The 27,007-nt window shown below is 42.2% G+C and overlaps 1 protein-coding gene across 2 annotated transcripts in view; it reads right to left on the bottom strand.

Moving 5' to 3' along the window:
- LOC122553575 (uncharacterized) overlaps nt 1–27,007 on the bottom strand; it is a 58,449-nt gene that overhangs the window by 24,664 nt on the left and 6,778 nt on the right. For both annotated transcript variants that reach the window (XM_087989842.1, XM_043697591.2), the window contains exon 3: nt 16,273–16,424. In XM_087989842.1, coding sequence (XP_087845968.1) covers nt 16,273–16,424 — 152 coding nt within the window. The remainder of the gene's footprint in view (nt 1–16,272; nt 16,425–27,007) is intronic.

Below are 27,007 nucleotides of genomic sequence, written 5' to 3'. Positions count from 1 at the left end.
ATCATGCTCTCAGACCAAAGCTGTCATGTCACTATATCAAAATCTAAACTTCAATAAAAATTATTTTAAGATATTAAAACATGTATATATCATACCTTAAATCACAATTAGAAAGCTCTAAATGTAGCACCACTGTTCGAGAAAATAGTGAAGGAATTGGGAAGAGAGCAAGCAGGAAACAACTGGTCAGTTAGCCCAGCATCTTTCAGTGTGAAAATACTAAAACCCATGGAAGTAATACCAGGATGTTTAGAAAAATCATTCTACAGCCATGTGGAGTTAACATGGTTTTATGGATAGAAAAATAATGTTTGACAAATTGTTAGAGTTCTTTGAGGGATTTGGCATGCAGGATGGATGAAAGGGAACCAGTAGCTGTAGTATATATGGATTTCCAAAAAGCATTCGATAAAAGATGCCATATAAAAGCTTACAGTACAAGACCATATGGTGTTTGCAGTGACAAATTATTAGTCAACCTGCTTTACAGGCTAAACAGGAAATGGAAGAATCAGGAGAAATGGGTCAAAATGGAGTTTTCCAGGATTCAGAACTGAGGCCTCAACTATGTACAGTTTATATCATTGACTTAGATGAACAAATAGACTATATTTAGACAAATATAACAAAGATAGGTAGAATAGCAAATTGTAAGGAGGATACAAATAGTTGCAAAGGATATAGGTGGGTGGCATGGTGGCTCAGTGGTTAGCACTGCTGCCTCACAGCAGCAGGGTCCCAGGTTCGATTCCAGCCTCGGGTGACTGTGCAAACTCCACACAGACATTCTCCATGTCTGCGTGGGTTTCCTCCGGGTGCTCTGGTTTCTTCCCGCAGTCCAAAGATGTGTAGGTCAGGTGAATTGGCTATGCTAAATTGCCCAGTGTTAGGTGCATTAGTCAGGGGGAAATGTGTCTGGGTGGGTTACTCTTCGGAGGGTCGGTGTGGATTGGTTGGGCTGAAGGGTCTGTTTCCACACTGTAGGGAATCTGTCTAATATATTTTATATATATATATTAAATGAGTGAGTAGGTATTTGGTAGATGGAGAATAATGTGGGAGAATGTGAAGCTGTACAATTTAGCAGGCAGAGTAGAAAAACAGAATAACACATAAACAAAGAGAGATTGAAGGATCTGTGTGCCCTAAATCATTAATTATACACAGTTAACATGGTAAAACTAGTATTTAAGAACCATTAGCCTTTATTCAAGAGGAATGGAGTATAAAAGTAGGGAAGCCTTGCAAGAGTTGTGTCAGGCTTTGGTGAGACCACACTTGGAGTACTGCATACTGTTTTTGTCTCCTTATTTAATGATAGATATACATGCATTGAAAGTAGTCCAGAGATGATTCACTAGGTTGGTTCCTAGGCTGAAGACGTTGTTTAACAAGGAAAGGTTGCAAGTTGCGTCAATACTCATCAGACTTCAGAAAAAGGAATCCAGAATGAAGGGCACAGTTTAAAAGTAAAGGCATCTCCCATTTAAAATGGCGATGGGGAAGAATTTATCTTTTCAGAGGGCTGTTAGTCTCTGGAATCCTCTTCCCCAGAGGACAGTGGAAGCTAGGTTATTGAACATATTCAAGTGGCCTGACCAATGTCCTGTACAGCCACAACATGACCTCCCAACTCCTGTAGGAGAAAGTGAGGACTGCAGATGCTTGAGATCAGAGCTGAAAATGTGTTGCTGGAAAAGCGCAGCAGGTCAGGCAGCATCCAAGGAACAGGAGAATCGACATTTCGGGCATAAGCCCTTCTTCAGGAAACTCCAAGGAACAGGAGAATCGACGTTTCGGGCAAAAACCTTTCTTCAGGAATCATTCAGGATTCCTGAAGAAGGGCTTATGCCCGAAACGTCGATTCTCCTGTTGCTTGGATGCTGCCTGACCTGCTGCGCTTTTCCAGCAACACATTTTCAGCTCCCAACTCCTGTATTCAATATTCTGACCAATAAAGAAAAGCATACCAAACACCTTTTTCACTATTCTATCTACCTGCAACTCCACTTTCAAGGAGCTATGAACCTGCACTCCAAGGTCTCTTTGTTCAGCAACACTCCCTCGGACTTTACCATTAAGTGGATCAGAGCTGAAAATGTGTTGCTGGTAAAGCACAGCAGGTCAGGCAGCATCCAAGGAACAGGAGAATCGACGTTTCGGGCATAAGCCCTTCATTCCTCATTCCTGATGAAGGGCTTATGCCCGAAACGTCGATTCTCCTGTTCCTTGGATGCTGCCTGACTTGCTGTGCTTTACCAGCAACACATTTTCAGCTCTGATCTCCAGCATCTGCAGACCTCACTTTCTCCATTAAGTGGATCAGCAAGGCGGCCTTTGTGTGGAGCCGCAGAAAATGGGGGAGATACTAAACGGGTATTTTGCATCAGTATTTACTGTGGAAAAGGATATAGACTGGAGGGAAATAGATGGTGATATCTTGCAAAATGTCCAGATTACAGAGGAGGAAGTGCTGGATGTCTTGAAATGGTTAAAGGTGGATAAATCTCCAGGACCTGATCAGGTGTACCCTAGACCTCTGTGGAAAGCTAGAGAAGTGATTGCTGGTCCTCTTGCTGAGATACTTGTATCATTGATAGTCACAGGTGAGGTACTGGAAGACTGGAGGTTGGCTAACATGGTGCCACTGTTTAAGAAGGGTGGTAAGGACAAGCCAGGGAACTATAGACCAGTGAACCTGACGTCAGTGGTGGGCAAGTTTAGATTAGATTACTTACAGTGTGGAAACAGGCCCTTCGGCCCAACAAGTCCACACTGCCCCGCCGAAGCGCAACCCACCCATACCCCTACATCTACCCCTTACCTAACACTACGGGCAATTTAGCATGGCCAATTCACCTGACCTGCACGTCTTTGGACTGTGGGAGGAAACCGGAGCACCCGGAGGAAACCCACGCAGACACGGGGAGAATGTGCAAACTCCACACAGTCGGTCGCCTGAGGCGGGAATTGAACCCGGGTCTCTGGCGCTGTGAGGCAACAGTGCTAACCACAGTGCCACCGTGCCGCCCAGTTGTTGGAGGGAATCCTGAGGGACAGGATGTACATGTATTTGGAAAGGCAAGGACTGATTAGGGATAGTCAACATAGCTTTGAGCATGTGAAATCATGTCCCACAAACTTGATTGAGTTTTGTGAAGAAGTAACAAAGAGGATTGATGAGGGCAGAGCGGTAGATGTGATCTATATGGACTTCAGTAAGGCATTCGTAAAGGTTCCCCATGGTAGACTGGTTAACAAGGTTAGATCTCATGGAATACAGGGAGAACTAGCCATTTGGATACAGAACTGGCTCAATGATAGAAGACAGAGGGTGGTGGTGGAGGGTTGTTTTTCAGACTGGAGGCCTGTGATCAGTGGAGTGCCGCAAGGATCAGTGCTGGGTTCTCTACTTGTTGTCATTTACATAAATGATTTGGATGCGAGCATAAGAGGTACAGTTAGTAAGCTTGCAGATGACAACAAAATTGGAAATGTAGTGGACAGCGAAGAAGATTACAGCAGGATCTTGACCAGATGGGTCAATGCGCTGAGAAGTGGCAGATGGAGTTTAATTCAGATAAATGCAAGGTGCTGCATTTTGGGAAAGCAAATCTTAGCAGGACTTATACACTTGATGATAAGGTCCTAGGGAATGATGATGAACAAAGAGACCTTGGAGTGCAGGTTCATAGCTCCTTGAAAATGGAGTCACAGGTAGATAGGATAGTGAAGAAGGCATTTGGTATGCTTTCCTTTATTGGTCAGAGTATTGAGTACAGCAGTTGGGAGGTCATGTTACGACTGTACGGAACGTTGGTTCGGCCACTTCTGGAATATTGCGTGCAATTCTGGTCTCCCTGCTATAAGCAGGATGGTGTGCAACTTGAAAGGGTTCAGAAAAGATTTACAAGGATGTTGCCAGGGTTGGAGGATTTGAGCCATAGGGAGAGGTTGAATAAGGGACTGTTTTCCCCGGAATGTTGGAGGCTGAGGGGTGACCTTATAGAGGTTCAAAAATCATGAGGGGCATGGATAGGATAAATAGACAAAGTCTTTTCCTAGGGTGGGGGAGTCCAGAACTGGAGGGCATAGGTTTAGGTAGAATGATAAACAAGAGATCTCAGGGGCAACTTTTTCACACAGAGGGTAGTTCATGTATGGAATGAGCTGCCAGAGGATGTGGTGGAGGCTGGTACAATTACAATATTTAAGAGGCATTTGGATGGGTATATGAATAGGAAGGGTTTGGAGGGATATGGGTTGGGTGCTGGCAGGTGGGACTAGATTGGGTTGGGATATCTGGTCTGCATGGACTGGTTGGACCAAAGGGTCTGTTTCTGTGCTGTACATCTCTATGATTCTCTGACTAAAAAGAAGGGAAACCTGTAGTAGATACTGAAGGCACAAAACAATGGGTATCCTAAAGGAGTGTCAACAATGCAGGGTGTTTCTTAAAAAAATGAATGAGTGAAGAGGGGATACGAAAACACAGTGGCAGGTAGCATTAAGGAAAATCCAGTGGCTTTTGTGTCTACACTAGGGACAAGAGAATAAACAGGAAAAGAGGCACCCAATGGGCATCAAAGTAGAAACGTTAGGAGCTGGAAGGCATGACTGTGGTTTTAAATTGAATGCTTTGCATCTGTATTCACTGTAGAGTAAGATGATGGAGGTATAGAAATTATAGAAAAGGGTTTGTTGAAAGACTTGAAAGGATTGGCATTGAGAGAGAGATTGTATTAATGGCTTTAGCAGGTTGGAATGTGGATGAATCCCCAGGCCTATATGAAATATATCCCAAGGCTGCTCTGGGAGACAAAGGAGGAGACTATAGAGGTTCAGACATTAATCTTTTAATCTTCCCTGGCCACAAGAGGAGTCCCAGAGAACCAAAGGCAGCTGATGTGGTACCATTACTCAAGAAGGGTGGTAGGTAAAAGCCAGAAGCTATAGGCCAGTTCGTCTAACATCAGTGGTAGGTAAATTTTGTAAATAAAATTATAACTCAGAGAGGCAAGGAGTAATTTAGGATAGTCAATATAGCTTTGTAAGGGGAGAACAAGATAAATTTGATTGCATTTTTCAAGGGGAAGGGGTCTAGGTGTGTAGATATGGGTAGTGCAGTCCACACAAAATGTTTTTAAATGAGTCTATCACTTGAGACCTTGTCACAAAGTCAAAAGCTCTTGGCATTAGGGCAATTTAGAAAATTGTATCCAAAAATTGGCTTTGTGGTAGGAAGCAGAGAGTGATGGCCAAAGGGTGTTTGTGTGACTGGAAGCCTGCGTCCACTAGCATACCACACATTTTGGTGCTGGGTTCCTTGCTGTTTTTAGTGTACACTAATGATCTAGACATGACTGTAGGAGGTATGAGTAGTTAATTCACAGATAACATGAGAACTGGCGGTGAGGTAAATAGGGAGGAAAGCCTTAGACTACTGGACAATATAGATGGTCAGGTGAGGTGGGCTGAACACTGCAAATGGAAAGTAATCTTGAAAAATGTGAGGTGATGTACTTTGGAAGGACTAACAAGGCAAGGGAGTACATGTTGAATGGTAGGACATTAGGAAGTACAGAACGACCTTGGTGTTCATGCCTGTGGATCCTTGAAGGAAGCAGTTAAAAGTCACACAACACCAGCATATAGTCCAACAGGTTTATTTGGAAGCACTAGCTTTCGGAGCGCGGCTCCTTCATCAGGTGGTTGTGGAGCAGAATCATATGACACAGACTTCATAGCAACAGGATTGCAATGTCATGGAATCCAATATTGGACAAACTTAGCTTAAGTCTTTCATCTTTTAGAATGACCATGTTAGTTTTGGTTCCTTCATATGTAAAACTTTTTAAAGTTACATTCTCAAGGTAGCTTTACAATAGGTGTCATCTCAGCTCAGATAATGCATTGAAGGTGTGAAGTTAAAGTCTGTCTGTGTTTCAATGTTAGGTCAGACTGATTGTATTTCTAAAGTAGGAATTACAGAATTTGACATGGATTTATGCAATTGAGTAAAATGAAATGTACTTCTGCAAGTACAAATTCACCCCACAAACTTGTGTGTGCGTGTGTGCAGAGGAGACTGACTGAGTGTGTTCCTGTGGGGGTGTGAGTGTCTGTGAGAGAATATGTGTCTGTGTGAGAGTGTAATGGGGTATAGGTCTGTGAGAGGGTGCGTGTGTGGGTGAGAGTATGGGGGTGTGTGTATGTGTGCATATGAGAGCTTGTGTGTGTGAGAGAGAGAGAGAGAGTCTACGAGAGTGTGTGAGTCTGGAGGATTGTGTGTGTGTGTGCGTGCGTGTGCGTACACATGCTTGTGTGCATGTGTGGATTTTGGGAGAGGCAACAACACACTTCAGAACAACCGCATATAACCCTGTCATGGCAGATTCTGCAAGACGTGTCAGAGTGTCGACACAGATACCACCATTACATGTGGGAACACCACCATGTATGCGGCAGGTACTCACGTGACTTGGCCAACATTGTCTCTCTCATACGCTGCAGGCAAGGATGCCCTGAGGCATGGTACATTGGCGAGACAGAGCTGAGGCTGCAGCAATGGATGAATGGACACCGCACAACAAACATCAGCCAGCAGTGTTCCCTCCCAGTCGGGGAACTCTTCAGCGGTCTGGGACATTTAGCCTCTGTCATTTGGATGACCATCTTCCAAGGCAGACTTTGGGACAGGCAACAACGCAAAGTGGCCGAGCAGAGGCTGATAGCCAGGTTGGGTACCCATGAGGATGGTCTCAACCAGGTCCTTGAGCTCATGTCACACTACAGGTGACCCCATTACACTATACACACTCACTAACATAAACAAACACACAATCCTCCAGACTCTCGGGATAGTCAACATGGCTTTGTGCGTGGGAAATCATGTCTCACAAACTCGATTGAGTTTTTTGAAGAAGTAACAAAGAGGATTGATGAGGGCAGAGCAGTAGATGTGATCTATATGGACTTCAGTAAGGCGTTTGTAAAGGTTCCCCATGGGAGACTGGTTAACAAGGTTAGATCTCATGGAATACAGGGAGAACTAGCCATTTGGATACAGAACTGGCTCAAAGGTAGAAGACAGAGGATGGTGGTGGAGGGTTGTTTTTCAGACTGGAGGCCTGTGACCAGTGGAGTGCCACAAGGATCGGTGCTGGGCCCGCTACTTTTTGTCATTTACATAAATTATTTGGATGTGAGCACAAGAGGTACAGTCAGTAAGTTTGCAGATGACACCAAAATTGGAGGTGTAGTGGACAGCAAAGAGGGTTACCTCAGATTACAAAAGGATCTGGACCAGATGGGCCAATGGGCTGAGAAGTGGCAGATGGAGTTTAATTCAGATAAATGCGAGGTGCTGCATTTTGGGAAAGCAAATCCTAGCAGGACTTATACACTTAATGGTAAGGTCCTAGGGAGTGTTGCTAAACAAAAAGACCTTGGAGTGCAGGTTCATAGCTCCTTGAAAATGGAGTCGCAGGTAGATAGGATAGTGAAGAAGGCGTTCGTTATGCTTTCCTTTATTGGTCAGAGTATTGAGTACAGGGAGTTGGGAGGTCATGTTGTACCTGTACAGGACATTGGTTAGGCCACTGTTGGAATATTGCGTGCAATTCTGGTCTCCTTCCTCTCGGAAAGATGTTGTGAAACTTGAAAGGGTTCAGAAAAGATTTACAAGGATGTTGCCAGAGTTGGAGGATCTGAGCTACAGGGAGAGGCTGAATAGGCTGGGGCTGTTTTCCCTGGAGTGTCGGAAGCTGAGGGGTGACCTTATAGAAGTTTACAAAATGATGAGGGGCATAGATAGGGTAAATAGACAAAGTCTTTTCCCTGGGCTCGGGGAGTCCAGAACTAGAGGGCATAGGTTTAGAGTGAGAGGGGAAAGATATAAAAGAGACCTAAGGGACAACCTTTTCACGCAGAGGATGGTACGTGTATGGAATGAGCTGCCAGAGGATGTGGTGGAGGCTGGTGCAATTGCAACATTTAAGAGGCATTTGGATGGGTATATGAATAGGAAGGGTTTGGAGGGATATGGGCCGGGTGCTGGCAGGTGGGACTAGATTGGGTTGGGATATCTGGTCGGCATGAACGGGTTGGACCGAAGGGTCTGTTTCCATGCTGTACATCTCTATGAGGAGAAAGTGAGGTCTGCAGACGCTGGAGATCAAAGCTGAAACGTTATTGCTGGAACAGCACAGCAGGTCAGGCAGCATCTAGGGAACAGAAGATTCGACGTTTCGGGCACATGCCCTTCTTCAGGAAGAAGGAAGAAGGGCATGTGCCCGAAACGTCGAATCTTCTGTTCCCTAGATGCTGCCTGACCTGCTGTGCTGTTCCAGCAATAAAGTTTCAGCGTACATCTCTATGACTCTATGACCCACACACTCTCACAGACTCTCTCTGATACACAAGCTCTCATATGCTCACCCCCACACTCACCCACACCCTCTCACAGACTTATATCTCATTACACTCACACAGACACACACTCTCTCACAGACACTCACACCCCCACATGAACACACTCACTCAGTCTCCTCTGCACACACAAGTTTGTGGGGTGAATTTGTATTTGCAGAATTACATTTTATTTTTGCAAAAACTGCATAAATCCATGTAAAATTTGAAATCCCACTTTAGAAATAGAATCAGTCTGACCTAACATTGGGACACAGACAGACTTTAACTTCACACCTTCAATGCATTATCTGAGCTGAGAAGACACCTATTGTTAAAAGCTATCTTGAGAATGTAACTTTAAAAAAGTTCTGGGATTCACATATGAAGGAACCGAAACTAACATGGTCATTCTGAACGATGAACGACTTCAGCTAAATTTGTTCAATATTATATTCCATGACACTGCAATCCTGTTCCTGTAAAGTCTGTGTCTTATGATTCTGCTCCACAACCACCTGATGAAGAAGCAGCGCTTCAAAAGCTAGTGCTTCCAAATAAACCTGTTGGACTATATCCTGGTGTTGTGATTTTTAACTATGTCCACCTCAGTCCAACACAGGTACCTCCAAATCTTGAAGGAAGCAGTTCAGGTAGATAAGGTGGTTAAAGTGGCATTTGGGATACTTGCCTGTATTCCTGATGAAGGGCTTTTGCCCGAAACGTCGGAATTTCGTGCTCCTCGGAGGTTGCCTGAACTGCTGTGCTTTTCCAGCACCACTCTACTCCAGAATCTGGTTTCCAGCATCTGCAGTCATTGTTTTTACCTACTTGCCTTTATTAATCAAGGCACTGAATACAAGAGCAGGGAGGTTATGATGGAGCTGTAATGTTAGTTAAACTACAGCTGGAGTACTGTGTGCAGTTCTTGTTACCACAGTATAGGAAGGATACAACGCACTAAAGAGGGTGCAGAAGAGATTCACCAGGATGTTGACTGAGCTGGAGCAATTCAGTTGTGAAGGTAGACTAGATAGGATAACAACCCCTGCTTTCGAGTAGAGGAGGTTGAGGGGGACATCTATTGGAGGTATACAATGTTCTGAGGGGAATAGGCAGGGTAGAAAGGGAGAAATCTCTCTCTGTTTAAGGGTCAATAAACAGGGGATATTAAAGGTAAGCAGCAGAAGGTTTACAATTAAAGGAGGAATAATACTTTCACTTCAAGGATTTTGGGTATCTAGACCGCACTGCCTGAAAGGGTGGTAGAGGTAGGAACCCTCAAGACATTTATGAACTTTTTAGATGAGCACTCGAAACACCATGACATGCAAAACTATGGGCTATGTGTTAGAATGTTGAATGAACGTTTGATGTCTGACATGGACATGATGAGCAATAGGCCTCTTTTTGTGCTTGAAGAATTCTATGACTTCAAAAAAAGCACTAATTTGATTGTACTGTGTTGGATGCAGTAGGCCAACACATCATAGCATCCCTACAGTGTGGAAACAGGCCATTTGGCCCAACAAGTCCACACCGACCCTTCAAAGAGTAACCCATTTCCCGATTCTATAATTTACATTTACCCCTAACTAATGCACCTAACCTACATATCCCTGAACATTATGGGCAATTTAGCATGGCCGATTTACTTAACCTAACATCTTTGGATCGTGGGAGGAAACCAGAGCACCCGGTAAAAACACTCAGACACAGGGAGAATGTGAAAACTCTACACAGACAGTTGCCCGAGGCTGGAATCAAACCCAGGTCCCTGGTGCTATGAAGCAGCAATGTTACCCACTGAGCCGCCGTAAAAAGAGGCGTCAGGAACCAGAGTTCGATTCGCGTCTCGGGTGACTGTCTGTGTGGAATTTCCACATTCTCCCCGGGTCTGCATGGGTTTCCTCCTGGTGTTCCGGTTTCTTCCCACAGTCCAAAAGATGTGTAGGTCAGGTGATTGGCCATGCTAAATTGCCCATAGTGTTAGGTGCATTAGTCAGGGGTGAATACAGGGTAGGGGAATGGGTCTGGGTGGGCTACTCTTCAGAAGGTTGGTGTGGACTTGTTGGGCTGAAGGGTTCGTTTCCATACTGTAGGGAATCTAATCCAATCTAATCTAAAAGACGCAGTATTTTTGGATTCTCCTATTAGTTGGCACTCTATTTGCATTCTGTCTTTGTTCTTTCTTTTTTCACTTCCCCTCTAAATCTGGTTTATTGAGCCTGGTTCTCAATTGCACCATCTACTTGACAATTATCACATGCATTTTTCATATGTTTATCTGCCTCTTTTGTCATCAACATTTTTGGTCTATCTTTGCTCCTCCTGACTGCACAGAAACCATCGCCTCTTCAAAGGCAACAAGTATGTTGCAACATTTGTTTTGTTTACAATTCTTTGAATCTAATTTATCTATATGAAATCTGTTCTCATCATTTGTGTTGGTCCTTGCCAAAATACTCTATTTTTTCTCGTCATTTGTCATATCTAAATCAAACCTTATGTGGCTGTGATCCTTGTGTTCAATGGTCCCCAATTGGCACCTGCTCCACTTCACTTTCCAGAACCAGATCCAGCAAGCCACATTCCTCATTAAACTAAAAGCATATTGATACAGAAAATTATCCTGAACATTCTCCAGAGGTTCCTGTGCATTTCTGTCCTTCACACTACAATTAGATTAGATTAGGTTCCCTACAGCATGGAAACAGGCCCTTCAGCCAAGCAAGTCCACATTGACCCTCCAAAGAGTAACCCACCCAGACCCATTCCCCTACATTATTCCTGACTAATGCACCTAATTTACACATCTCTGAACTCTATGGGCAATTTAGCATGACCAATTCACCTAATCTGCACATCTTTGTGGGAGGAAACCGGAGCACCCGGAGGAAACCCACACAGACACGGGGAGAATGTGCAAATTCTACTCAGACAGTCGCCAGAAGCTGGAATTGAACCTGGGTCTCTGGCACTGAGGCAGTAGTGCTAACCACAGAGCCACGGTGTATGCTAATCCAATCTATATTAGAATAATTACCCCCATTATAATTTCACATCATTCTTACGCTAGAATCCTTTTCTCAGGAAAAACGTTGATTACTTAGAAAATCATAAAGTAATTAGGCATGGTTTTGTGAAAGAGAAATTGTGTTTAACAAATTCGTTAGAGTTACTCATGGAAGCAAGGTGCAAGGTGTATAAAATTGATCAAGATATGGTATACTTGGATTTCTAAAAGGCACATTAGGAGATTGCTACATAAAATGCAAGTGCATAAGTATTGGGCGTAACATATTTGCATGAATAAATGATTGTCTTTTTTTTCTGTTTGCTAGCCAAAGGATAAATGCGTTGGCTTGTCAGGTGACTGTTCACCTGATGAAGGGCTTTTGCCCGAAATGTCAATTTTATTGCTCCTCGGATGCTGCCTGAACTGCTGTGCTCTTCCAGCACCACTAATCCAGAAGGTGACTGTTCACCCTCTACCTTCAGAGTGCTCGAAGGCCTTGCAGTGTGGCTCACTTGTATTAGTGAGAAACTACATATATTCAGACAAATGGACCTACTTTCCACAGGAAAATGGAACATATTTAGTCATTGCACTTTTCTTTGAATTCAATAAAACTGTGGCAAACAATAATTCTCCATGCTAACCCTTCAATTTACTAACCAATCAGCACCTTTTCTCATACATTTAAATTGCTGGTCCCATTGAAATCTGGCCATCTGTCTGGCCTGATGAGTGCAAGATGAAAAGCTTTAACAGCACGTTTCTTTCTTCAGCAATACTTAAGTTCTATATTACAGAAGTTAATGTCTCAAAAGTAACTGAAAGCTTACTGCCTAGAATTCTAAAGTGAAATGTATTACTTTAAAACACAACACATTTTTGTACTGAGTGCAATTAGCACCAGAGTTTCTAATATATCGATTTTCCCTCATTCCCCCCATATGATCAAATGAGGAAATTTAAATAATTATCATTAAAAAGCCGATAATTTCTACAGCATCTTTTATGCCCTCAGGTCATGGACTCAACATGGAGTTCAATGATTTCAAATCAAAACTTCTGCCTTCATATATTCTCTTTGTGTGTTTTTTTTTGGTTTTGATTGGTAACTGTTGGTGGTGACTTTAGTTTCCCATTTATACATTCTCTAGACACATTGTTGCTTTTGAAGTTAGCATTAACTTTCAACTTGCATCATCAGCTTGTGCCTCTGCTTAAAACATTGTATTGTGCTCCTTTCAGTAAGGATTCTGAAAGTGTAATGTTTGAAAAAAATCTGCCTGCCTCTTTAGTTTACCATTCCGTTTCACCTGAAACTTGCTCTTCACTTTGTCTTCTTTCCTGTTCCTTTACTCGTTTATTTTTCCTTGCTCAACACTGTTGCTCATCGTCCAACATGATCGCTCACATTTTACATTTTCTCTCACAGGGTTCAGCACATGTGCTCTTTCCTCCATGGACTTCTCGATGTTTCCACTAAACTTGTGTTTAGCCTTGTCCCTGTACTCACAGCTCTTACATATACTTTCATCTCATTGTATCATTATTTCTAACCTTCACTTCTCTTACTTTCTCTCCAGTTCCTGATTCTACCCCTTACTTCAGCTTGGTATTTCTCCTGGCCTCCATCAACTCCATTGTTCTATCAGGATGTGTCTGGAAGTTGGTGGTGCTATTCAACAGTCTCTTTGTAACGATGCTTGTGAAATGTATGTTGGGAAAAAAAACTCAACAACCTTCAAAATGATAATTAAAAATGACTTTGGAGGAGATAATACTTGTCACAACATACGTATTACCTAATAACTGTACAGTGGAGAGAGTACCTGAACTGTTAGACTTTGCCTGATTTAAACAGAGTAGCAAAACCCAAGACTTTTACTTTCCCTTTGTTGCCCTAAAGCTAAGACATCTCACTGACTAATGGTCAAATTGCTTTTATCTCAGAATTCATTGCCCCTTCCCTTAAATTTCATTTCACCAATCGCTAAATAATTTTTCACGTATCTTTGTCCTCCTCCCCCACTTACATAAAATAGTCTCAATGGAAAATCTCAAGTTTTACTTCTGTATCTTTCCTGACCAACATTCCCTTCCTGCTTAAAAGTAATCTACGGAGTGCAAAAGCACACATGCATGTGTCTGTTCTGCTCAAAATCGGTTTCCTTTTCTAGGTCATTGTGGGAGGGGATTAGTGATGTTAGCCAATTCATTTTTAAAATCAAACACTTCTATTTTAGTTACTTTAAAAAAAAACCCATAAAGACATAATGCAGAGGAGGAGATCAATTTTATTTTGAAATAGAATGGATGAGTGTGATCCAAATATTAGCTTGGTATTACACTTTGCAACACCCACATGTCTCAGTAATCCTTGCAGCCTCCTCACATAAACAATTATTACTTACCAATAGGCTTTATGGACCAAATCATGAAAGTTTGCAGACTTCCAGATCTGTAAACTCAAGAGTATTATTTGACAAGGATGATACCTCTATAGTATCTCTGTTTGAAATGAATGCTCCTTTGCTAAGAGTAGGCTATCGTTAAATAGATAGTTAAATGCTCCAGTTTAACAGACCACACAAGCAGCTCTGCATAAACATCACGCTCATCAATTGGATAAATGTTAGCTCGGATTACGAATATATGTTAGGACTCCTGTATTAAAAAGGTGGTACCGTGGTAGTCTCCCTGTCTGATCACTCCTGGAGTTAAGAAAGCATCTGCAATGTGCCTTAATGACTATCACCCAGCAGCTCTGGCCTCAATAATCACGAAGTGCTTAGAGAAGCTGGTCAGGGCCCACATCAACTCTAGCCTGCTTCAATCCCCTAAAATTTGCCGACCGATGTAACAGGTCCACAATGTGCCAAATCCCTAGCCCCGCACTCATTCCTGGAACATCTGGACAACAAGGACACCTACATCAGGCTCCTGCTCATTGACTACAGCTCTGCCTTCAACACCATTATCCTCTCCAAACTGAGCTCAAAACTCTGTGACCTTGGTTTTGGCTCCATCCTCTGCAACTGGATCCTCAGCTGCCTGACCCACATACTGCAATCAATGAAGATAGACAACAGCACCTCCTCCACAATAATACTCAATACTGGAGATCCTCAAAAGGTGCATCCTCAGCCCCCCCTCCCCCAACTGTACTCTCTGTACACCCATGATGTGTTGCCAAATTCCAGATGAATGCCATCTACAAGTTTGCTAACAATACCACCATGGTGGGACGAATATCTAACAATGACGAGTCAGAATACAGAAGGGAGATAGAGGGCTTGGTGATGTAATGCAATGAGAACAACCTCTCTCTCAATGTCAACAACACTGAAGAACTGATCATTGACTTCAGAAAGAAAGGAGGCGAACACACCCCATCTACATCAATGGAACTGAGGTTGAGAGGGTGGAGAACATTAAGTTCCTTGGAATGATGATAACTGACAACCTGTCCTGGAATTTCCATGTAGATGCAACAGTCAAAAAGGCACAACAAGGCCTCTTCTTCCTCGGGTAGCTCAGGAAATTTGGCATGTCCATAAGGATCCTCACCAACTCCTACAGATGCAGCATGGAGGGCATATTGTCTGGGTGCGTAACTGTATAGCAATCATGGAAGCCAATTTTCCATCCGTGGACTCCATTTATAGGGCTCAGTGCTGCAGAAAGGCTGCCAACATCAAAGACCTTTCGCATCTCAGCAATGCTCTCGTACAACTACTTCCAGCAAGCAGAAGAGACAGAAGCCTGAACACATGCACCAGCAGGTCCAAGAACAGCTTATTCTCGGCTGTTATTCGGCTGATGAATGGACTGTCTAGCCTCAAATAATGCTGAGCTTGCCGAGCCCACACCCCATGCAATGTAACCTGTACACCACTGTCTAAGTCTTTTTGAGCTGTACATCCTTACTTACTATGATCTGCCTGTACTGCTCGTAAACATAGCTTTTCACTGTACTTCAGTACACATGACAATAAATCAATCAATTAAAAAGCTCGGTTAGAATCTCAACTGCACTGGCAATGCCTTATTCCATATCTGAACTGGTTGATTCAAAATGATTACGGAAAGTGATTAAAGCTATTAAAAGCTCTTGGTATGCAGCAGCAGTGTCCCTACCTCTGAACTAGGAAGCTTGTGTGCAAATCTGACCTGCTCCAGAGGGGTGCATAATAATGAGTGGAAAATATCTCAGTTAGGCAAATGACCCCAGATCGTAAATATATGTCAGCACTTCTGTACTAAAAGGCTTCTGTGGTGCAGTGGTAATGTCCCTATCTCTGAAGCAGGAGTTCCAGACTCAAGTCATTTCTGCTCTAGAGATGTGCCTAACAACATCTCTGAACAGATTGATTGGCAAATATAGCAGACTCCTGTAGTACAATTTTTCCTATCCAGAAAACTTTCGAAGTAGCCAAGAAGTTGGCTTCAGTTACAGAAAAAAAATCCAAATTAGAATATTTTTTATGACCCAGAAAGAGCAACAGAACAGTACAGCACAGCACAGAAGGAGACATTTACCCATTGAGCTTCCCATTCAGTTATGAATTTTGTTTCTGTGAGACTTGTTCACACCAGGCTTTACCATCTTTGGATAGTAATTCCTGTCGCTTACTTTTTACGGTCACTTGATGAGATATCAGTTTGTGCCAGAGTTATCACCTAAACTACGTAGTTGATAAAACAAGATTTTCAGTGGTTAGTGTACCTGCTAAAATTAAGCCAAGTTTATATAAAAGTGTACTATCTATTTCGGAGATGCTGAAGCTACAAAATTTTGCTTCACAGTTGCTTTAATATAACACATTTGCTGTAATATTATCCATTACCTGGTTAATGTGTTTGCTTTATAAGCATCACTTTCTTCTCCATTTATCTTGAGAACCTTCTCAAGTGTTGGGATGTCTTCAAAGGAACATTTAATGGGTTCAGACGGGAAGGAATTCTGAAGAATGTTTTCCAAGAGACTCCTTGTATCAGCCTAAAGAATTAAGACAGTGCAGATGAAATATTCTTTGAAGTTTCACTTTACAAGATTTCAAGATAATTATGGATTAGAAAAGCTCATTTTAATTGCTTTCCATCAACCTCTAGATGTACGCTGATGAAGCTTAGCTCTCCCTTCCTGTCAACTTCCCTGACCTTTTCAACTTCCTCTATGTAATTAAATCAGCTTATCTGACATTCCATCTTCAATAAGCTACAGTATCTTCCAAATGAGCATTTGGAGGGTTTCTCTCTTACCCACCATCAAGCTGAACCAGATTGTATAAATTACTTTGGTTAAAAACAAATTCATGCCGAACTTCAGATTCCATTCCATATTATTTTCTGCATTCATTCATATCTCCAAGTCCATTAACTGACACTACCATTCACGTGTCCGCTGTCTCTAAACTCAAATATTTCAATTCTCACCGAAATGTGCCATTTCCCTTAAACCTCAGCTTATCTGAAACTATGATGCAAATGGTCTGTCCTTCAGCACGCCTCATTGGACACATCCTGGCCCTTGCTGAGCTACGATGATTCCCAACTCTTCCACTGCCTCTAATAATTCTCCTTTACCTTTTTTGCCTCCTATTCCTCCGAAATGTCCTCCTTAAAACCCATTTCTTTCACCCAAGGTTACGGAACTAAAATTTCATTTTTGGCTCAGCCACTTAAGTACTTTGAAATGTTTTTCTGTGCTCATTGTGCCACATACAAAGAAAATACTGCATTTATTTAGTGCCTTTTTTTTAGTAAAAATGTCCCATATCACTTTACAGGAGCATCGTCAAATTAAAATTCAACAAGTTGGTTCAGTCACGTGTCATGATTTCTGGCAATCTTTCCATTGAAAGGACTCGGCAATGATAAATACTGGAAGTGTAGATCTCCAGTTGAAGGGAGATTAGTGGCAAAGAGCCTCAAATGGACAGATTGGTGAAAGATGCGACTGTCCTAAGAGGAGAGACTGAGTAAACCAGGTATCCATACTCCTATTGAGCTGAGAAGAATGACACATCTTATTGAAACATTTTTGTAAAAGTGCTTCCCAGGACAGATGTTAAAAGGCTTCCCCAATCAGGAATTCTAAACCTAGGGCCCATAGCCTTAGGCTAAGCAGTCAGCTATTTAGGAAAAAAAGGTTTAGATTTTTATTTCTCTGAATTCCAAAATTTCACACTGTCCATTGCCAGGACCTGTGGATGCTCAGTGGTAGTCAAGTCAGAGACCAACAGACTTTTAAATAATGAGGTAAATGATTATAATGTGGGAAGGTGGAACTGAGAAGAATAATCATCTTCTTGACCAATGGACAGGTTCAATAAGCGAAATGGCCTGTGATCAATTAGAACTTTCCTCACAGCTGTATGGCTGAGTTGGTCGTTTTTTTTTATTTTTTAAAATTTGTTTTTGTGCAGGTATGAGACACAGTGAGAGACACAAGGTGTATGAATCTTTATTCAAATTTCCATCACCAGGAAGATAGGAAAATACCCCAGTGGCCAGTGACAAGCAGTGCCCTTCACATCAAAGGGCAATGCTGTGTGATCAAACAGTGAAGGGGAGGGCAGGGACTAAATCAAAATAGAGTTGGAGGGGGAAATAATGCACTCCACTCCCTGCGGCACCCACCTCTCCCTGAACAACTCCAGGGTGTTGGTGGACACCGCGTGCTCCTTCTCCAAGGACACCCGGGCTCTATGGCTGAGTTGTTAGATCAATTAGATCATTATTAAACCAGGCATAAAAGTCACTTACCATTATTGCCAATAATAGAAAGTCATTATCTAATATCTGATACTTTTAAGTGGACAGCTCTTACAAAAAGCCACCATAAAACAAGAGGAGCCAAATGGCCTAATTTTTGTGCTGTAGGATTTGATTCTCTTAATCATCAGTAAGATGATGGGATAAGTCATCAATAATATTAGCAAGTAGCATTTGGCAATACCACTTTGGGTTTGTAAGGATCCCGTGGAACGACAGCTTTGATCCGAACATAGACATAAGACTTGATTTTTCAGTGGTATTGGGGAAATGACTGTCCTTGACAACAAAGTAACATTAGATAGATTGTAGCCCCAACTATAGTATAATTCTGATTCTTGAAAGTTAATCAACTCAACCCATGGATATTGCTGCAGTATTTGTTCACACTAAATTCTCTTTAACTGTCTCATCAAATTATCCTCCTCCATCCGAAGGCCTGTAGTGGGAATGTTTACTCATGATTGTACTCAAATACTCAATTCCATTCTCAGTTCATTCAGTAATGAGGCATCCCTATGTGCAGAAAGACTTGGATAATGTTCAGGCGAGGTGTGGTGAGTGTTAAATTACATTTATGGCACATAGGTACTCAGCAAGGACCATCCTCTATACATTAAAAGTGTTATGGGACACTCTTCACTTTTCTGGTTGGGTACTGCAGCATGAGATGCTCTACACTATCCACAGCCTGACACCACATCATATGCTTAATCATCCACTCCATCCTTCGCCGACCTACGCTGATTGTTAAGTACAATACCCACAATAGCAGACACCTGGTCAGACTCTCAGGACCATTGGGTCAAAATCCTGAAACTCTCAACCTAACAGTTCTGTTCAACTTTGTGACATTGTCCATAATCGTTCATTATTAGCTCTTCTCAACATGTTTTCAGGGGATAATGAAGTGCTTGCTTTACTCGTAGCACCTGATCCAGAAAATGAATTTAAAAATTATGTCGAATATGAAATTCATTTCCACTTTCTAGAATATAGAGTTATGACATTTGCAATCCATTGCCATTCATTTTTACCACTACAACCTCCAGTTTTGGCATGTGTTGCTTTTTGCATTCATATTTTATTGTAGATTTATCTTGTTTCACATCTGTACATACTTCTCATTAACTTTAACTTTGTTCATGTCTCTCAGGATTTCTCCATCTCCTCCATTGCAAGTCTTATTTGCTCTACTCACTACCCTCACCTTTGCATATACACTTTAAATGATTCTCAATTTCTATTTCACAACTTTACATCCAAGCTTCATTATCTATCCCTCCCACCAACCCCTCACCAAGTGCCTTATTTGGTGAATCAATCACACAACACGAATAGGAAGTCTTTGGCATTGATGAATTACATCTTTCACATTCAACAGCAAACGTATTACTAAAAGCTTTCAATATTGATGGATGGCTACGTATCCCCAATACTGAGAAATGTATTCATATCAGTTAGCTTTCTACATGTTTACAGGTATCTTTTAGGAGAAAAGCTTTTGTGTAACAGAGGGGCAGGCAAAACTGCTGTCAAAACTTTACAAACAGGCTATGAAAAATCAAAGGTAGGGCAAACATTTGCAGTAGATTACTTCATGAAATAATATCATGAACTTGACTGAGTGTTTTGAAGTAGTATTAAGTGGAACTGATGAAGGCAGATCTATATGGACTTCAGTAAGGCGTTTGACAAGGTTCGTCATGGTAGACTGATTAACAAGATTAGATCACATGGAATAGAGAGAACACTAGCCATTTGGACACAAAACTGGCTTAAGGGTAGAAGACAGAGGGTGGTGATGGAGTGTTGCTTTTCAGTCTGGAGGCCTGTGACCACAGGTGTGCCACAAGGATCAGTGCTGGGTTCACTACTGGTCATCATTTGTATAAATGATTTGGATGTGAACATAGGAGGTATGGCTAGTAAGTTTGCAGATGACAGCAACATTAGAGGTGTAGTGGACAGCAAAGAAGGTTACCTCAGAGTATAATGGGATCTTGATCAGATGGGCCAATGAGTTGAGAGGTGGTAAATGGAGCTTAATTTAGATAATTGAGGTGCTGCAGTTTGGAAAAATATATGGAGGCAGGACTTATACATTTAGTGGCAAGGTCCTGGGGAGTGTTGCGGAACAAAGACACCTTAGAGTGCAAGTTAATATCTCCTTGAAAGTGGAGTCGCAGGTAGATAGGATAGTGAAGGCGGTGTTTGGTATGCTTTCCTTTATTGGTCAGTGCACTGGGTATAGGAGTTGGGAGGTCATGTTGTGGCTGTACAGAACATTGGGTAGTCCACTTTTGGAATACTGCATGTAATTCTGGTCTCCCTGCTATAAGAAGGACTTGTACAACTTGAAAGCATTCAGAAAAGGTTTACAAGGATGTCACCAAGTTGGAGAATTTGAGCTATAGGGAGAGGCTGAATAAGCTGTGGCTATTTTCCCTGATGCTTTGGAGTCTGAGGGGTGACTGTACAGAGGTTTATAAAATCATGAGGGACATGGATAGGATAAAAAGATAAAGGACTTTTCCTTGAGGTGGGACAGTCCAAAACTACAAGGCATAGGTTTAAGGTGAGAGGGGAAAGATTTAAAAGGGGCAAAAAGAGTATGGAATGAGCTGCCAGAGGAAATGGTGGAGACTGGTACAACTGCAACATTTAAAAGGCATCTGGATGGGTATGTGAATTGGAAGGATTTAGAGGGATATGGGTCAAATGCTGGCAAACAGGACTAGATTTATTCAGGATATCTGGTCAGCATGGATAAGTTGGACTGAAGATCTGTTTCCCTGATGTATATCTCTAGGACTCATTACTCTAAATAATCTCAAAGAAAGGTTGCCTCCATACATACAGAGTAACCGGAGGACTCTAACTCAGAAATTCAGAAACATCAGTTGCCCTAACTATTTTGTTTTTAGCTGGGTACAGACTCAGACTCCCCACCTGGGATATGGAAACCGTATAGCATGCTGTGTCGTTGATAGTGAAGAGGATGGCTGCTGAACCCAAAATATCATTAATAGTTGGATTGAGTGGGCAGGAAATGACAAATTGAATTTAATCATGAGAAGTGAGAAGTTATATATTTGGGAACGGCAAACCAAGCAAGGGAGCAGAGAATAAGTGGAAGGGTATTAAGGGGATAAAGGAAATTGAGACATTTGAGTGGATGACCAGAGATCCCTGTAGGTAGCAGAACAGATAGATAAAAGGTAGCAAAGGTGGCATATGGAATACTTCACTTCGTTAGGCAAGGTATTAAATACAAAAGCCTGGCTAAATGTTGTAACTATACAAGACACTGCTTAGGTCACAGGTACAATGTTATGCACAGTCCTTATCACCACCTTACAAGGATGATATAACTGCATGAGACAGTACAGAAGGGACTTATAAACATTTTGCCAGGATTGAAAATTAAAGATATGAGGAAAGATTTGATTGTTGTGGTTGTTTTCTCCAGGACAAGTGTAAGCTGAAGGACACTTAAGTGAAGTGCTCAAAATAGTGACAGGTTTGGATTGAGTGGACAAAGAAGACTTATTTTCGCTAGTGGAGAGGTCAGTCACTAGGGGGAACAGATTTAAGGCAATTAATGGACAGTTTAGAGGTATCATGAAAAAAGTTGCTTTCACCCAGGGATGGTTGAGTGTCTGAAATTCACTGCCCAGTTTGATGTTTGAGATAGAAATTCTCACCTCATTTGCACCTGAACTGCTAAAACCTGCAAGGTTGGGTGCAACAAAGTTCGTTTAGAATGGATGGCTAGTTTACTCAGCCGGCGCAGACATGACAGTCTGAATAGCTTCTTTGTGCTGTAATTTTTCTCAAGATTCTTGGAACCGTTGAACCAATGCTGGGACGTTGAATGGCAGTTTCAAATATATTTCCCTCCCCTCCTCTATCAGCTTTCCGTAGAGATATATTTCCCTCCCCTCCTCTATCAGCTTTCCGTAGAGACCACTCCCTCCGCGACTCCCTTGTCAGATCCATACCCCCCACCAACCCAACCTCCACTCCCGGCACCTTCCCTTGCAACCGCAGGAGGTGCAACACTTGCGCCCACACCTCCCCCCTCACTTCTCTCCAAGGCCCCAAAGGAAACTTCCATATCCGCCACAGATTCACCTGCACCTCCACCCACATTATCTACTGCATCCGCTGCAGCCGGTGTGGCCTCCTCTATATTGGGGAGACAGGCCGCCTACTTGCGGAGCGATTCAGAGAGCACCTCTGGGCCACCCGGACGAACCAACCCAATCACCCTGTAGCACAGCATTTCAACTCCCCCTCCCACTCCACCGAGGATATGCAGGTCATTGGACTCATCCACCGCCAAACCACAACAACGCGACGGTCGGAGGAGGAGCGTCTTATCTTCCGACTGGGAACCCTCCAACCACAGGGGATGAACTTGGACTTCACCAGTTTCTTCATCCCCCCTCCCCCCACCTTGTCTCAGCCGAATCCCTCCAGCCCGGCACCGCCTTCCTGACCTGCAGTCTTCTTCTTGACCTCTCCGCCTCCACCCTACTCCGACCTATCACCCTCACCTTGACCTCTTTCCACCTATCACATTTCCAACGCCCCTCCTCCAAGTCCCTCCTCCCTACCTTTTATCTTCTCCTGCTGAACACTCTCTGCTCATTCCTGAAGAAGGGCATGTGCCCGAAACGTCGAATCTTCTGTTCCCTAGATGCTGCCTGACCTGCTGTGCTGTTCCAGCAATAAAGTTTCAGCTTTGATCTCCAGCGTCTGCAGACCTCACTTTCTCCTCCAGTTTCAAACTTGTGCCAGTTACACCTTGTGTTTCATATTCAGTTCAAAATACTACAGTCTCACTGGGATTCGTTGCTCTCTCACAACCAGGCAGGTGGAAGGTTGAACAGCATCTGCATGTTAATATTAAATTGCCCTTCCCCCTCCCTCTCCAAGTCTGGGCTGTTTGTTAGTGCATGTGTTTGTTTCGTTGCGAGTTGCTGTTGGCTCTCTCTCTCTCTTCGGTCTCTTGCTCGAGCATGTAGGTTGCAGAAGACAAATTTACCATCAGAAACCAAACGCTATTCCTCCCATGACAGTGCAAGTAAAGAGAGAATAAATATTTAAATTTATGAAGAATGTAAGTTTCTACTCACAATTTTCTCAGAATTTCCCGTGAAGTACAGATCTGTAAATGTTTCATTGCAGGGGTATGATTGCTGTCAGCGGTAACCTTTTCATTTCAAAGTGGCATATCAAATTGCTATGCAAATTGAATGAAACTGATAGCAAGAATCGGTGTAAAATAATTGCAGCCAGCAGGATTGAAAATCCTATTATAATATTTACAACTTATTTACAAATAAGGTACTTTCCTGACAATCTTGGAAAGAGAGAACACTATACGTGTTTCAAATTGAAAAGAATATGTTCTCTCTCCCCACTCATGATCATGGCAGAAGCAGCGCTTTGATGGTTAATGCTAATAATTAATATCAGTTTACCTTATTAAAAGGTAAAATTGCCATAGTAACAACAGATTAGAATAGATGCATTCTCATTCAACAGACCCAGCCGGTGGTGGTTTAACTTGTGGGTGACCATGCCTTAGGTGAGGGGAGAGGCTGAGAAGGAGAGCCCCTCATAGTAACCTCAACTGGTGTGCAACTGAATTCATGCTGTTGGCATCACCCTCTGCAGCGCAAAGTGACCAAGGACTATCTTTGCCTTGATGGTTAATGCTAATCTTCTGTAACCTACAAGGCACATTGCACTCCAAGCTACTCACTGTCTCAGCTTGGAACGAGATCCCATTCCGTCAAAATCCTGAAACTCTCACTCAGCAACACAGGAAGTATGAATACAGTAAATGGACTGCAGAAGTTAAAGAAGGCAACTCATCACCATCTCCTCGAGGATAATTAGGGATGTGAAAAAACTACTAGCCCAGCCAGTGAAGCCAACATCCCTGAATAATTAAAAAAAAACAGAAAGAGAGACAGCAAGAGGCATCAGCATCTCGCAATGAAATGCACAGAATATGTGTCACCCAGGCAGGGTTTTCTTTCTCAACAAGAGCTTTTGAAAGAAAATTACTTTGTCAACTGGTGTTAACCAATCCAATACTCTAAGTGGCAATCTGTTCTACAATGCAAGTAGATTGTTTATGTCATAGAGATTATTTCTGGGACTGGTAAATAATTGGTACTACTTTAAGTGCAGAAAATTCTCTTCTGTCACAGCTGGAGTTCAGTCTTAGTAACAAGTGTATATTCAGCCTAGGTGGTGTGAAGAGGAGAATCCAATAGTTGGTATGACAAGAATTCAGTATTATGATTTGAATATTCAAGGAACAATGACCTAGACATGAGGCATGTATGGGCATATTCCCAATTACAGGGAATACAAGATCTGCCTACAGGTGTGGCCCAAAACATCTTGAACTAAAGTCCAGAAATGTGACACTTAAACGAAATGAAGGCTTTCACCTTATATAAATCATTGATCAGTTGGACACAGCTACTTGCTGCAAATTGTTTCTAAAAACAATTAGGAGAATGCATAAAATCCCTAGTGTGAAAGTGAGCCATTTAGCCCATCAAGTCCACATCGACCTTCCCGAACAGCATCCCAATCAAACTCACCCCTCTACCCTATCGCTATAAACTTACATTCCTCATAGCTAACATACCTAGCCTGCATATCCCTGGACACTATGGGCAATTTCGAATGGCCAATCCACATAAACTGGGCATCTTTGGACTGGGGGAGGAAACCGGAGCACCTGAAGGAATCCCATGCAAATATGGGAAGAACGTGCAAACTGAACACAGACGACAGTCACGGGAGACTCTGATCGAACCCTGGAACCTGGTGCTGAGAGGCAGCAGTGCTAACCACTGAGCTGCCTAAATTGTGGCTCTGCTCTCATGCGTGCACACTCATAAGACACACACACACACAGTCCTGTGCTTTTAATGGAAACAATGAGAGGTACAGTGTTTTTAAACAATTATCTCATGTTTTTTTTCATTGCTAACTTTTCCATATTCTCTTACAAACTGGTATTTACTTTTGTAGTGGTATAATACTTTCAGCTTTCAGGCCAAATTACATCTTATCTTTATTACTTTCCAATCTTTAACCCAAGAACTTGGCAATGCAACCAAAAATATCTTCCACCATCAGTAGCCAATTCCAACTGAACTTTAGCAATGAACACACTTCCTCAACATGACTGCTGACAGATTTACAAGGGAGAAGTTACTCTGACCCAACAATTTATGAAGATTAGAAGACTTTTAGCAGTTTTTTTTATTTGTATAGGCACTGCTGTTAACCACATCAGAAGCATTTCCTTCTGTATAATTATCAGGAAATGTCTCTGGAAGAATGATAGTTTGCCCAGTGCAGAAGGTCAACATTATTTATGTAACTTGATTTTCAGTGACATCTTTAATTCCATCGCTGGAATAAGTGAGATTTGAACAAATTTATAGCTACAATAAAAACTAAATACTGAGGAAACTCAGACCTGGCAATATCTGTGGACAGAGTTAAAGTTGAGTCCAGTTTAACTCTTTTTAAGAACTGCCAGTGTCATCATATTGGAAACAAAATATTAACTCTGCGTCTCTCTCTCTCTCTCACTCTCTGCAGATTCTGCCGTACCTGCTGAGTTTTTCCAGCATTTTCTGGTTTTTAATTCTGATGACCGAGTAGTATTAAACACTGGACCATTAATCCAGAGACACAGGTCATGTTCTGGGGATCCAGGTTTGAAATGGCAGATAATGGAATATAAATGGAATTTAAACAAAAACGTATCTGGAATTAAGAATCTAATGACAACCACAAAACCAGTGTTGACTGTCAGGAAAAACCCATCTGGCTCATTAATGTCCTTCAGAGATGATAACCAATTTTCCCAGCCTAGCCTACATATGGCTGCAGACCCGCAGCAACATGGGTGATTCTTAACTTCCCTCTAAGTATGTAGTAATGGACAACAAATGCTGGCCTAGCCAGTGACATCCACACTCTGTGAATGAATTTTTAAAAATCTACAGCATCAACAATACTTTGCTTTTGTTTCAATTAATAACTATCCAACTAGAGAAGATTCTACATCTAAAACAGTAAAGTTGGCTAACAATGTCTAAGTATAATCAGAGGATATCACAACTCAATTCTCTTGCCACATGGCTTATGCCATGGCAAATCTCATGGAGCATTGTGGGCCCAAATAAATCTTCACTGAGAAAAATTACAATGTGATGACTAATCCAAGTTTGGGGCATTCGGTTAAATTAGGAAAATGTTGGCCCTTCTATTGCTTTCATACTTGGGAAAGAGGTTGAGTTGCAGAAAAATGGTGTCAGGTGCTGCAATTTCCAAAGCTGGTGTGTGATTGAGAATAAACCAATCTCTTTAGATGAACCAGATGGTACAGCTTGGTTTCTTCAAGTCCATGAAGCAGACTTGAGCATATTTTGGCATATGGTCAGAAGTTACATGACACCAGGTTATAACCCAACAGGTTTATTAGAAATTGCAAACGTTTGGAGCGATGCTCCTTTGTCAGGAGAAATCACCTGACTTGGACTCCTATAGCCTTATATATCCCTGTCCCTGACAATGTCACAGGTTAAATCAGACTGGTTGCAACGTTGGTGCTAAACTTGACCCCAAACTGCTTTTAATCCCAAATAAATCTCAAATATTGCCAGTCTGTTGCAAAAATCCTTAACCACAGCGTTGTAATAGTTCAAAAGATGACAAAGCTTTCTTGGTCAATCCTCTATCCTTAAACCTCCT

The sequence above is a fragment of the Chiloscyllium plagiosum genome, unplaced genomic scaffold (assembly GCF_037043375.1).
Source record: "Chiloscyllium plagiosum isolate Xiang-an unplaced genomic scaffold, Cpla_swu_hap1 HiC_scaffold_8, whole genome shotgun sequence".
NCBI lineage: Eukaryota > Metazoa > Chordata > Chondrichthyes > Orectolobiformes > Hemiscylliidae > Chiloscyllium > Chiloscyllium plagiosum.
Note: the sequence above shows the minus strand (reverse complement) of the source record. Positions and strands in the feature narration are given on the sequence as shown.